This window comes from Miniopterus natalensis, chromosome 1 (genome assembly GCF_054644295.1).
Source record: "Miniopterus natalensis isolate mMinNat1 chromosome 1, mMinNat1.hap1, whole genome shotgun sequence".
Taxonomy (NCBI): domain Eukaryota; kingdom Metazoa; phylum Chordata; class Mammalia; order Chiroptera; family Miniopteridae; genus Miniopterus; species Miniopterus natalensis.
Window position 1 is genome coordinate 98,130,287 of NC_142081.1, and position 14,605 is coordinate 98,144,891.

General features: G+C 44.7%; 1 protein-coding gene across 1 annotated transcript in view; it reads left to right on the top strand.

Annotated features, from left to right (window-relative positions):
• The first annotated feature begins 2,628 nt into the window (after window positions 1-2,628).
• STOML1 (stomatin like 1) overlaps window positions 2,629-14,605 on the top strand; it is a 32,988-nt gene continuing 21,011 nt past the window's right edge. Inside the window, 5 exon segments of the mRNA XM_087815599.1 lie at window positions 2,629-2,739; window positions 3,975-4,124; window positions 4,440-4,476; window positions 4,479-4,616; window positions 4,619-4,641. Coding sequence (XP_087671725.1) covers window positions 3,996-4,124; window positions 4,440-4,476; window positions 4,479-4,616; window positions 4,619-4,641 — 327 coding nt within the window. The 5' untranslated portion in view covers window positions 2,629-2,739; window positions 3,975-3,995.

The following is a 14,605-nucleotide window of genomic DNA, read 5'->3' on the forward strand; positions in this document are numbered from 1 at the left end:
CCCTCTCAAAGCCAACTTCGCCTTCTGATTCTTTTCTAAGGCGGAAAGGGAGCACGCGGGAGGAGGCGAGGACCCCCGTGGACTCCAAGGAAGGAAGACCCCACTCCCTCCCAGCTCCGTGGCCGCAGTTCAGTCCTCCTAGCGCAGGTGGCGGTGTCCGATTGCTGGATCCCCCGCGCCTGCCTCCGCCCCTAGCCCAGGCCGCCGCGGGGCGCTCTGGGGAAACCGGAAGCCGGGGGAGGGCCGGCGGGGCCGGCGGTCAGTTCCCGCGCAGGCGGAGCACCGCGGGCTCCGTCTGTTTACGTCCTTGTCATGCAGGTGTGTGTATGGGGCGCTCCCCTCGGGGACTTTGCTTTCCCCAGGCCAGCAGCTTCCTGGCTTCGCACAGGGGCTGGCTGTTCCCAGAGCGGCCCCGGGGGAGGCGGGCTGGTGAGTGGCCGCCCAGCGCGGAGGGAACCGGAGGGACTCTGTGGCGTTCCCCAGGCCTGAACTCTCTGCCTCTCAGAAGTGTGGACAAAACAGGGCCACATGCTAAACCTGATAAGCTTAGAGAAGGCCTTGCAAACTCAGAGACCTAAAGTAACCACAAAGGATGGTTTGAAATTAAAACTTTTTAAACTAGAAGAAGTCTATGGGGGGTAGTCATGCCCTAAAGCAATATTTTTTCCTAACAAAGGTTAATCTTCACCTTAACTAAGCCTGTCTGTCTTTTTGCATCTGCTATAACATACCTGATTAACATGCCTTTGTAAAAACCAAGTAATTTTCCTTTTTCCAGACCCCCTCAAAGCATACGCACAACTCTACACAGACCACAAATCCCCTCTATCATTGTTATAAGGTTAATTGTGGACTGTTATCCTGCACCCACCTAAGTAGAAGTGTATGTCTATCATTTTACTTTTTATCCAATTCCAGAGATCCCCTCCCTTTGCTTTCTCCAGCCTCCCTAAGCTATCACCAATGGATTTCATGTAACCCACTTATGTCTCCTCTTTTGATTGTAATGTATAAAACTGCAAAAGTCCCATTCTCCAGAGCCTTATCTCAATCCATTGAGATTCTGCTTCCTGGATGTGTTGACAATTTGGTTCAAATAATCTCATAAAAATTCTTCACAGGTTTGAATGTTTCTTACAATAACATAAGTCAGCTAGTCTGGCATAGTCGCATTCTAAGCAGAGGGAACGAGAGAAAACACAATGTGGAGTGGGACCTGTACTGCACTCTGAGATGCTAGCACCAACCCCCCCTTTCTAGGGCTTCGGGGCTGCAGCTCCAGAGTTCTTATCTTCCAAGGAGCCTCGGCCCACCTCGTTTCTCCTTGACTATTATCAGCCCTTTAGGCCTGGGCAGAGATTTTAAGTTCCCGTTTTGACTAGAAAGAAACCAAGGTCTAGGTATACAAGGTCATCAGCACTCCAAGGGCACTTGGCTGCAGAGAATTTGCAGAATCTCCCACCCCCCACACACACCTCTAGATTCCCTATTTCCTGGTGATGTGCAGGCAAAAAAGGCCCTCAGCTGCCTGTGTGTCTGCTCTGACTGTCTTGCTCCAAAGCCTTGAGTTTCACATTCCAGATCCCACTTTCTTCAGCCTGACAAACAAACCCTGGAGGATTTTGTCCCTTCCTAACCCTCCTGTAATGACAGCGGCCCCATCCAAGGGTTCCTTTTCTATAGGGGCCATGTGGATCAGAGCCAGGACCTCTTTCAGATGAGCTTCATCTTACTAATTCCCCTCTCCCCCACCTCCTACCTGAAGCTCCTCAACTGAAGCATGCATTTGAGGGTCCTTAGGGCATTAAAATGGGGCAAAGCCCTGGCTGGTTTCGCTCAGTGGTTGGAGCGTCAGCCCACGGACTCAAAGGTCCAGGGTTTGAAGTCGGCCAAGGGCACATACCTCGGTTGCAGGCTCCATCCCTGGAACCCTGGTCGGGGGTGTGTGGAAAGTCAATCAATGTGTCTCTCTCACATTGCTGTTTCTCTCTCTCTCTCTCTTTCTTTCTCCCCCCCCCACCTCCACTCTCTCTGAAAAACAATGGAAAAAATATCCTCAGGTGAGTAAATAAATAAAGTGGGGTAAAGAATAGTGAGCTAGGAAAGAGCATCTTAGTCCTTACCTATGGCTCCTATTGGTGAGCTATTAATTCTTTATCCCTTTAGGCTAAAGGACTCCTTGAAAGCACACTTCTGGGGCTTTTGGTCAAGGAGGGATGTGTTTATGCCAGCAGCATTCAGTTCAACCCAACCTGTGTTTACAGATTCCCACGTAGTCCTACTCTGTGCCAAGTTAATATAACTCAGACAAGAAGATTGACACCTGCTCAGCCCAATAAGCAGTGCATCACATGGTTTTGCTTCTCAGATCCAATTGTCGTTATCCGGCAGAGAATAGCCTTGTGAGGACTGAACTTGAGACAGATTAGTTTTGCTGTGTGGGAGGAGGGAACAGTCCTTAACTAACACCTACCCAAATATATGGGAGTATTGAGAGCTGCAAGGAGGCAGACTGAGAGCTCTGAGAAGAAAGGTAGGTGGACAAAAGTTTCACTTGACCACATTCACTCTGCCTGCAGCTGTCCTGCCAGCCAGTTGGTGTCCCTTGACTGCCTTTGTTCGCTTGTCCCAGATGCACCTCAGACCTGGCTTTCCTGCTTCTGCCATGGCCTCATCAGTTTCCTGGGTTTCTTGCTGCTGCTGATCACCTTCCCCATTTCTGGCTGGTTCACCCTGAAGGCAAGGCTAACTGGGACAGCCCCAGGGTGGTTGGGCCATACTGAGAGCCTTGGCACTGATGGATGAATTTTTCATCCTCTGTCTCCTTCCCTTAAGTATTATCACACTTCTTTGAAATGGGCTGGGCCAGGATTGTTCATTCCCATCTTTCAATTGAGGAAATTGAGGCTCAGACTTACCAAAGTCATACAGGAACCAAACTCCCAAGTCCAAATATCTCTGGACAGATATTTTTGTCAAATCTTCCCGCCTTAGGTTAGGCTAAATTAGAAATGGAAAACACTAAAGTTGGCCCAGCAGATACTGAATGAAAGGAATTGAGGCCTTGTTTCCATAGAAGGTGGTGCAGATGGGAAAAGGATGAATTACAGTTGAGGGTCACACCTGAAGGTGGCAGCGAAGTGGAAGCCAGGCAGGCTTTGCCCTTTGTGCAGCCCTAGACCATGGTCAATGTTCCTAGAAAGCCTTTGGGTTTGGTGTGGTCTAGAAGGAAGTCCTTAGAAAGTCCTAAATCCTAGTCCTAAAACTGCCACTGAAACAAATACTGTGACCTTGGGCAAGTCACTGTGCATCTCTGAGTCTTTATTTCTCAATTTATCCAAATTTTACTTCTTTGAAAATTCAGCACCTGAAGCTGGCAAAGTCCTTTGTTTGGGGTTGCTGGTAGAGCAGCCCAGAATTTGGCCCTAACTAATTCAAGGGCAGACAGTTTTCTGATTTAAGTCACATCTAGCTTTAGACCACAGATATGAAAAGTTTCTCTGAGGCCCGGCCGGGCGTGGCTCAGTGGTTGGGCGTCGACCTAGGATCCAGGCCATCGGGGTTCGGTTCCCGGTCAGGGCACATGCCCGGGCTGTGGGCTCGATCAATGACTCTCTCATCATTGATGTTTCTGTCTCTCTCTCTCCCTCTCCTTTCCTCTCTCTGAAATCAATAAAGATATATTTAAAAAAAAAAAAAAGTTTCTCTGAGGATCAAGTCAATACAGTGTGGTAGTTGAGAGCATGGCCTCTGGAGTTATTCAGAACTGCATTCAGATTTTGCCTATTTCACTTAGGGACTGTGTGATTCTTGAGCAAGTCACTTAACCCCTTGGAGCCTTGGTTTTCTCATGTGACAACAGAGTTTAAGGATACCTGACACTGCCCAGGGCAAGGGGGAGAGTGGTGAGGGAGGGCCCTGGGCTACCAGCCTGGGCTCACCAGACTCACCCCTTCCTTTGCCATTGTGAACAGATTGTGCCCGCCTATGAGCAGATGATAGTGTTTCCACTGGGCTGGATTCTTTCCCTTCAAGGGCCTGGCATGGTTCTGCTCGTGCTCTTCATTGGCTCCTTTAAGAGGGTGGATCTGAGGACACGAGCTTTCAGTGTCGCTCCCTGCAAAGTGAGGGGCTTCTCAGCTCTCCTGGACAGAGGGAGTGGGTGCTTGTGCAGAGTTTATCCTGGGTGCCAGTACCTTGGCCTGTAAGTAGCCATCGGGGCAGGGGGAGGGGAGTAGGGAGGAGACCAGAAAATCAAGGCTGAAGGTTGGGAGCCCATCCTTGCTCCAAATACCTAACCCCATGTACTTGGGGACACCATTTTGTCCATGAGGTTCTAGTGACCAGGTGGGTGGATCAAGCCAGGTGGTCTCAGTGGGTCTGACCTCCCTGCAGCTTCAGCCCTTGAGTGTCACCTCTTTCATGGCCTCCTCCAACAGTTGGCCTCTAAGGATGGGGCTGTGCTGTCCTTGGGAGCAATGTCCAGTTTTGCATCAGGAACCTAGTATTGTCAGTGATGACTGTGAAGGACCTAAACACAGCCACATGCATGACAGCCCAGAATGCCATGACTAAATCCCTGCTCAAAAGGCCTCTGTGGGATATCCAGATGGAGAAGCCCAAATCAGTGACCAGCTCCTGGTAGACAGCTCTTCACAGGGCAGAGTTCGATGGCTGGCACCTGGGCCTGCAGGACACTTTGAGTAAAGCAACAGATCACTTTGGGTCTCAGTCTACCATGTGCCTGAAGAGTGTGACAACCTTTGAAGAACCAGTGGTGTGGGTACCACTATGAGTTGAGGAATGGAAGATGGGCACAGATCATAGCAATCTGGAGGAAACCAGTCCCTGAGAAGTGAAGGGGCTCTGACAGGGCCGTGGCTTTGTTATAGGCACCTCTCACGGACACCAGAGAGGTGTTATCGGACAGCCCCCTGAGTCAGCAGGAGAGAGCTGTGCCCAACCTTGATCCTTGTCTTATCATATAAATGAATTTATATGCAAGACCTTGATTGCATTGTGAAAAAGCCAATTTATTAAAGCATTTAAAGCATGCACCTTTATTAAAGAAGCAAGGCCATCAGATCTATGCATCTGGCTTATGAGGTACAGATGGGCTCTGAGCTAATCTGAAGAGCCAGTTGGGTTGGGATCTGAGACATTATATGCCCCCCTGTCTATAGGTCTCAAAATTCCTCTGCTGAATATTTTGGTACAGATTAATTTGTACTTTTTTACTTTGTTGTGGCCTTCCCAGAATTCATGAAAGGCACCTGGCAATTTTATCTTGCCAAGCTTTGAGACTGCTGGTTTTTCTGCTTAGGGAGTAAAACTGCCCTTTTTTCTTTCCCCTTCCCCCATCCTTTCCTGCATTCTTTTGTTAGGGAGGCTTTTAACCTTTTGCTCTGAAGTATCCTTGGCTGGGGAAGATAATGGCTTGTTATTTACAAGCAGGCTGCAACTTGCACACACTTTTTGGCACTATTTTAACTTTCCTTTCTCAGTTTCTCCATTCCACTTGCCCCAGGATTTTCCTAGCTCCTCTCTGTACTGTTACAGCTTGATGGGAATTCTTGGTGTCTGCCTCTGATTGCTGAGGCTTTGTCCTTCACTACTTGGTTGGCATTGGCATGACAACACTGGGCCTCAGGGGCCCTCAGTGGACCTGAGGCAGGCAAGTGGATGAAGGGAGCAGGGGCTGCCTGGCCCAGTCACCTTCTGGGGAGTTCTGTGCTCCACAGTGCTGCATGTGCACTTCTGTGTTTTGTGCTCTAAGTTCTCACAGAAGAAAGAGAAACAAAAACATATGGACCTTTTTCCTGCTTCTCCATGTGTGAGCAATTATCTACACTGGAATTCACCTCAAATCCTGTGACAAGATAGGGTAAAAATGAATACACAGGTGGCAGTGTGTCCCCTGCTCCCATATCCTAACCTGGAAATGCAGGTGAAGTTGTCCCTCATTCCTCTCAACTCTTCTTTCCCCAGGGAACTGGGGTGGGTGGAAAGGAAGGAGTAGTGGGGCATTGCCAGTCCTGGAGGTCCCAGTTCTTTCAGAAAGTAAATCAACCAACTGGGTGAAATTCCCAAGAAACCACTACTTGTAACAGTAGCAGTGCCTCTCACAAGCAGAGCATTTTATAGTATACAAAGTCCTTTTGCCCACCCCAGTGTATCTCAGATTTATATTTTGCTGCAAGAGGGCTGGTATCATTGTTTTATTTTGGAGGGAGGAAACTAAACCTCAGAAACTATTTTCCATGCCTCTGAGAGCCACGGTTAAGGGCAGAACTGAACCAGAGCTAGATCAACTGCTCCCCCCACTTCCCAACCCAGAGCTCAATCTTAAATTTTTTTTTATTGTTTTCCAATTATAGTTGATGTTCAATATTATATTAGTTTCAGGTGTACAGCATAGTGGTTAAACATTTATATAACTTACAAAGTGATCCCCCCAATAGGTCTAGTACCCACCTGGTACCATACATAGTTATCACAATATTATTGACTATATTCCCTATGCTGTACTTTACATGCCTCATGACTATTTTATAACTGCCAATTTGTACTTCCTAATCCCTTCACCTTTTTCACCCAGCCCCCCCAACCTTCTTCCCATCTGGAAACCATCAGTTCTCTGTATCTATGAGTCTATTTCTGTTTTGTTGATTCCATTCATTTCATGTTTCAGATTCCACATATCAATGAAATCACATGGTATTTGTCTTTCTCTGTCTGACTTACTTCACTTAGCATAATACCCTCTTAGTTCATCCATGTTGTCTCAAATGGTAAGATTTCATTCTTTTTTATGGCCAAGTAATATTCCATTGTATGTATGTAGCACTTCATTATCTACTTGTCTGCTGATGGATACTTAAGATGCTTCCATATTGTGGCTATTGTAAATAATGCAGCAATGAATATAGAGATGTACTGTATATAAAAGTTTGAATTAGAGTTTTGGATTTCTTTGGATAAATACCCAGAAGTGGGATTGCTGAGTTATAGAGTAGTCCTATTTTTCATTTTTTGAGGAACTTCCATACTGTTTTCCATACTGACTGTATTAGATAGGACAAGGGTCTCAAGGTTTGGTTGTTTCTTACTAAATGCCATTCTTGCTAAGTGTTAAAATGTAGCCATAAACAGAATGAGCTTGACAGGAACCTGACTGGATTAAGACAGAGTTTTGGATGTGAATCCTCTCTCATTTTCTTGCTGCAAGTAAATAAAACTACCTTAGGACAATCAATACCCACCAAGTGGTGAACCCCTAAAGTTAGGTAACAGCTGCATTCCCAGCAACACATCCTCACCAACACTTATTTGTTGATTTATTGATGATAGCCATTCTGACAGGTATGAGGTGATATCTTATTGTGGTTTTAATTTGCATTTCTCTGATGATTAGTGACTTTGAGCATCTTTTCATATATCTACTTGTTACTGGGAAGCCCCAGTTGGGTTCCAGCTGCCTATTGCTGTGTCTAATTCAACAGAGGCAGGGTTGAATCATATAAGGCATTTATTGAGAAGGCTAGCCAACCAAGAAGACAGGAAGCATGCGAGCATCCAAAACCTGTCTTGCAGCGTGGTGGAAGGGATGGGATTATAAAGTTGAGGCTGGGAACAGAATGCAGCTATGTGCAGTCCTGGAGGTCCACAGACGTCAGTTATTGTTCTTGACCAATCTGGCGATGCATGGACAAAACAGTATCTGAGTCTTGTCGTCAGCACACATCTCTGACTGTTCTGCGCCTCTAGATTTATGACTTTATTCTTATTGCCCTGTGGGTTTGCATCCAACTATAAACTGATCTGCTGAATTCAAAGGGAACACCAAGGGTGTGGAAAGGACAAACTTGTAATAATATATCATCCATCATACTATGAAATAAGCACAACTAGTTATACAATCAAACTATAAATCATAATATTCAGGCTATCGCATCTCATCATTTCTCCCCTCTGATTATATAAATGATCTGATATCTGTCAGTCTCACTAATCTCTATAACTTGTTCTTAAAGCAATCATATTGTTGTAGTGCCAATATTTTTACTTCTGCCATATGGTGATTACCTCTTCTAGGTCTTATGAATTTACATGCACTAGAAAAAAGAGGCATACACTGAATACAGCAACAAGATATTAGACAAATTACAATAAAGAACAAAAAAATGAGGAAGGCTTCCTTTATGCCAGCCCAGCTGGGTAACCAAAAAGTAAGAGCAGTAAATTCCTTGGTAAAGAAGCCTTCCCTTTGGGTGACTTTGGAGAGTGTCTCACTTTTTGTAGTTTGTGCTCAATGAGTTCTGAGTTGTCTGTTAAGTTAAAGCAGCACATACCTTTGAAGTCCTCACACCCGTGATTATGTCTCAATAATAAATAATCTATGGCAGCACAGTTCTCTAATACAGCCTCCCTTACTTACCCTAATTCCTGACCCATGGCTGCTATAGCTTGAGAAGTGGAGTTAGAGGCCTTTACCATAATATAAGCAAGATTGGTTACTTCAGCATTTAGCAATCCTACCATTACTGGCTTGACAAATATGGTTGTAGAAATATATTCAGCTTGGCTAAACAAATGTACTTTACTATCACAGTTTTCATTTAGTGTGAGCTCATGGCGCACTCACTGAGGATGAGGCTTCTATGGCAACATTACAGTACGTATCCAATTGTGTAAGGGCCTCCAGCACTATTCATAGGTACATAAGAATATACTGTTAAACCATAGAGCAAGAAATGACCAGGGGAAGGCGAACATGCCAATTTCCCTAAGATATAGAGGAATTTTCTTTTGAACAGTTCAATTGCTGTTGATTTTTCAAAGACAGATAATTTTCTGGACATCCTGTAAAATATATACACTCTCCTATGGAAGGCATCCCTGCTACTTTAATAGAAAACGTAGTATGATCCCTTTCAACAGTAACAGGGCCATCATAAGTAATTCTTTTCAGTATATTTTAAAACAGAGTATAATTCTTTAAAGTCTCTAGAGGGGTTCCAACACCTACTAGGCACCTGAGGCTTTCTACCCTGATGACCTTCTGTACCTGGCCCCTTGTCCTTGCTCTGCTCATGCCTGTCAAACTGCCTGCCACATCCCCCTCAAGGATCTTGGCTCTGAAATATTTCAGAGAAGAGGGGCACAGAGTATCTTCTTATAGCTACTTCCTGCTGAAAGGGGGTGACGTTTCTCTTCAGAGCCTAGAGACCCTTGCTTTCTGTCAGAGGGACAATGAGGCCTGGGCACAAAAGGATGTGGCTGTGGTATCTAGAGGTGGTTTTCCCTGAGTATGAGTAGGGCTTGTAACCTGGTGGAGACAAACTGTGTGTGTGTTATAAATTTTAGTAGTATTGGGGCAAAGCTAGAACAATAAGAGTGACAAATGGTCTGGTGGAAGGAAAAACAACACAAAACAAAATTTCAGTTCTAATATTTCCCTATTGAAACAATTTTCCCCCCTAAAATCACCCTAATTTTATTAAAGATCCAGATTAAGACCAATCTCTTTACTGTACTATTCAGTTTCAATTTGGCCTTATTGTTTCTATGAACCCATTAAGAAAAGCACTTGACTATATATAGGCTTTTAAAAATCTGATTTGCTAGAATCTCATGGTTGAGCTTTAATTAGCCCCTCAAGGCAAAAAAGCTGAACTACCTAGTTGCCATCAGGCTTGCCTGCAATACCTGTAGACTTGGGTGAATTCCTCAAGTTCTTGAGATCCCCAAAATGTCTTGAAGTTCTTTCCTTGCCATCTCCCAGGAAAGCAACCTTCTTCTCTTACCTGGAAAGACTGCCATGAACCCTATGACCAAGCAAGTTACCAGACTATTTCTCTAAGGTGCTCTTATTTGCTTCAAAGTTCAGTCTTCATTTTCTTGAGGCTTTCTGGTGACATCCAGAGTCCAGGCATGTCTCTCTCAGACAAGACATTCCAGTCCAAGTCTTGGTTAATAAAACTACAATTGGAAACTGGTTTTATTGAGTTTATGCATAGAAACATATTGCCAAAATTTACTCATTAAGAATTGCCAAATTCTGGAGGGATCAGGTAGGGAGAAAAAAATAATTTACCTAATTGCTTTAAGAAAAGAAATATGTTTCCTTATGTCTGAAAAACCGGAAGATTAGAAATCAGAAATGCTTTTAACAAAAGTTATAAAAACTATAATTATTTTATAATTATTTCTCCTGATTTTTCTTGCCAATACTTCTATAAATCTGGATACTCAATAGAGTTCTAACAATTCTCATCTAGTTCAAAGAGGATAATCTGAAAATTTATTCTCAGAGATATGTAATTTAAAATAAGTCAGAGACCTTTCTATGGATCCCTCAGAAGATGTGCCATTTCTGCAAATGCATTACAACAAAACAGCAATTTCTATATATAAGAAGAAATTTAAAATGACAAGGTTATGGAGAGTGCATTGGTGTTGACCAGAAAATTCCAGACTGGTTGATTAACATTGTTTCTGGAAGGGAAGATGGTGGCACTCTGACAAGAAGCAGAGCACCCTTGCTCCCAGCCATGGACTGCATTTACAGTTAAAATACTGCATAACCAGCTTGGAAAAACAAGAGAAATATACCTGAGTGGGCATATTTTAAGTAAGGAACACTGAAGAAACACCATAGAGTCTGATAAGAGAGGGGGTGCATAGAAAGGGGGAGTCCCCCCTGAAGCCAGTGCTGGGCTGTGAGGCCCAAAGGTTAGAGGCTGCAAAGCTCCTTCCCCTTGGGAGTGTGGACTGGCATCCAAAAGCTGGGATCTCAAACCCAGAGCAGAGGAGAAGGAAAGGAGAGCCTGTGCACAGCAGGCAGAGGGAGCCAGAGGAACAGTGTGCTTGTGAGGAGGGGACAGCACCTTCTCAATGGAGGAATAGGCCTAATTACAGCAGCCAGGACAGGAGACTTTCATCCTGGGTGCTGACCACAGGAAAGGCTGTCCCTCAGGGTGTGGCTTCTGAATAGAAGGGGGCCCAAGGACTGCACTCAGCAGCCACCTACAGGGACCCTCTGCTTTCCTGTAAGGCATTATGTAGAATCCCAGAAAGCATTTGAACTGTGAGGTGAGGGGAAGGGGAAGAGAGCCCTCCTGCTTCCAGGGAGAGGACCAGAGCTGCCAGCAGGGTGGATTGGGACTCCAGCCTCCAGAGCTGCCAGTGGGGTGAATCAGAGATTTTGGACCTGCCCTGAAGGGAGCAGGGATAGTGTGCAAGTAGCTGCTCCAGCTTTACTGAGATCAGCTGTGCAGGGGACCTATGTGGGGCTGAGTTTGTGACCCCTTCTGCTTGGTTCTGGGGGGGCGGGGCTCGCAGGGCAGGTTCTCTTACTGTTGCTTTGTGTGTTTTTGAGCTTTTGGTTGCTGAAAGGGTGTTCACCTTCCTGGCTTGCATTGGAGAGACAGATCAGCAAAAGCTGGGATTTGCATCTGCATTGTGGAGAGTTTGAACTAAATGCTCTGTGAGATCACCAAAGTAGACCTGGGTAAGGTAGGGCAGAGCACCGCCTACCACTCCCACAGGGTAGGAGCACCACCCCCAAAAAGAAGGGGGCTGGTTCAGCTCACTGAGGCCCCAGATATTCCCTGCAGGGGACAGTCCTGAGGGGGAAGGGAGAACAGCTCACAGGACAACAGGAGAAGAGTAAGACTCTCAGGGACTATTGTTTGGGAACTGGAGGAAAAGCTTAAAACCCCTTCTAGGGACTGGGCAGGAAGTGTGCTCACTGGAGCCTATTTTGATCAAACCCATTAAGCCCAGGCTGCTGAAATTGCCCATACAGAAAAGGCAACAGACTTAATTCAATCTCAACCTGCAGCAGGCCACTGTATGGGGAAACTGGAGGATAGGGTAGAGACTGAAGAGTTGGCTTTGAAGTGGAGACTAACTTCCCCACAGGGAGTGCCTGACAGCAAAACCTCTAAGTAAGGGGAGCAATATTCTGAGCTACACTAGCCAGCCTGTACCCTAAAGACTCTTCAGAAACTCTGGAGAAAGACCAGGCAACCACAAGGGGGAGGCAAAATAGTTGACAGGAGGAGGTGGTCCACAGAGAGCTGCAGACCAGCCAACTACCTAAGGACACCAGAACCAAACCTAGAGAGCTCCTGACACTGGTTGACACACAAGTACCTCCCAGGCCACCTGAAATCAGCACACAAAAGAGTGAGCCTCAGACACATAATCAGCCCAGAAAAAACTCACTTGATTGACTCTTCTATTTTTTTAGAAAAAAAGAGAAAAAAGAAAAAAATTTTCTTTTTAAAATTTTAAACTGTTTTTAATTTTTAAATTAATTTTGTTCAAATTTCTTTTGTCTTGCTTTGCTTGCTTTTTTGATTTGTTTTTTTTTTTTTTTGTTCTATTATCAAGATTTTCTTGATATTCTGTACTTACTTGCTGGGATATTATCATTATAACCAATGAGTTTATTCCTTTTCTCTATTGTTTCTCCCATATCTCTTATTGGACTCCTTCCCTGCCCTACCTCTCTCTCTTCTTGTTTCATTAGCATGACTTTGTTTTCTTTTAATCCCCTATTATTCTCTGTCTTTTGTCTTTTTGTTTGTTTATTTGTGTTTGTCTATTTTATTTTTATTTTTAATTTTTCAATCATTTTCCTGTTCCTACCATCTACCCTTAATTTTTTCCTTGCTCTTGTTCCCTTTCAAATCTTTTCTCTGCCCCCCCCCTTTTTTTTTAATCTCCCAGTAGCTTATCTATTTTTTACTTTTTATCTTATTTTATTATTTTTATATTTTACTATTAGCAATAATCTCCCCCCCCCTCTGGTTTTGGCATTTGTGTTCTTGCTTCACTCTCCCAGTTCTACTTTCTCTTGAGTTGTTTTCATTGTGATTGTCAAGATATTTTGTAAGTTCCTGTTTGTTTCTTGGCAGTTTAGTTATGTTTTGTTTTGCCCTGTGAGCACCTGTACAAAAGCCCACACACGTGGTTGTGGCTGAGCCTCACAGTTAGCCAACCTGAGAGGAGGATCCTCCCATGAATGGGTCAACAACCAGCTAGACCCAATCACAAAGAGGAGGCCAAAGAACCCACAAAAGGGACACCTGTAAAAGGGACATGCCTAGAGAATATAGCTCAGAAGTATAAGGACAATGCACCTATGGGCACCACTAGACATACACTACAAAATCCTACTCCACAAGACTGGGGACAGCAAATATATCTCATATAGATACAAACACTGAGTCACTAAAATGGGGAGACAAAGAAATAACCCCCAAACTAAAGAAAAGGAAAAATCACCAGAAAATGACCTTGATGAGATGGAGTTAAGGAAGTAATCAGATATAGAATTCAGAGTAACGGTTATAAAGATGCGCAAGGAAATTAATGAGAACCACAAGACACTTAATAGGAAGGTCCAGGAACTTGGTGAAAGCTTCATCAGCATGAAAAAAAAAAAAAGATATAGCTATGATAAATAAGAACCAGGCAGAAATGAAAAATACTATATCTGATATCAAGAACACGCTGGAAGGTATTGGAAGCTGGCTCAAAGAAGCAGAGGATAGAATTAGTGACGTAGAAGATAAGGTAGGAAAAACTACTCAATCAGAGCAGCAAAAAGAAAAAACACTTAAAAGCCTGAGGATAGTTTAAGGGAACTTTGGGACAACATGAAGAGACACAACATTCACAACATAGGGATCCCAGAGGGGGAGGAAAGTCGGCAAGGGATAGAGAACTTGATGGAAGAAATAATGACAGATAATTTCCCTAACCTGGTGAAGGAGAAAGACAGACAAGTTCAGGAAGCACAGAGTATTCCAAAAAATAAGAACCCAAAGAGGCCCACTCCAAGACATAGCATAATTAAAATGGCAAAAGTTAAGAACAAAGAGAAATCATAAAGGGATGCAAGAGAGAGACAGGTAGTGACCTACAAGGAAGCCCCTATAAGGCTGACAGCAGATTTCTCAACAGAAACACTTCAGGCCAGAAGAGATTGGCATGAAGTTCTTAGAGTAATGAAAAGCAAGAACCTGCAACCAAGACTGCTTTATCCAGCAAGGCTACGATTTAAAATTGAAGGTGAGGAAGCTGGCCACGTGAAACACAGGCGGGCTGCACTTTTGCCATCTTCTCCCCAGTTACTTGGCCTTTTCAAAAACAGTACTCTCAGAGAAACAAGGTGGCAGCGTAGGTAACAGCTGCACCTGCCACCTCCCACAACCACATCAAAATTACAACTAAAATACAGAACAACCAAAACTCAGAACCTCCTGAAATCTGGCTGAACAGAAGCCCTATAACCAGGGAACTGAAGAAGCACCAAAACTGGTAGGAGGGGTGGAGACGTGGGCAGATCTGGACTGAATCTGAGACGCACCGTGGGCCCACACCAGGTGCCACGCTTTAAACCCAGGAGGGATATCTTGGGGGTGGAGATTTCCCAGAGGATCGAGGGGTCCCAGTCCCACATCAGGCCCCCAGCCCAGGGCTCCAGGGCCAGGAAGAGATGTCCCCACAACTCCGGGCTGTGAAACCAGCGGGGACTGTGGCTAAGGGTCAAGGAGGCTGCAGGAGTCCCAGGCTTTCCTCTTAAAGGACT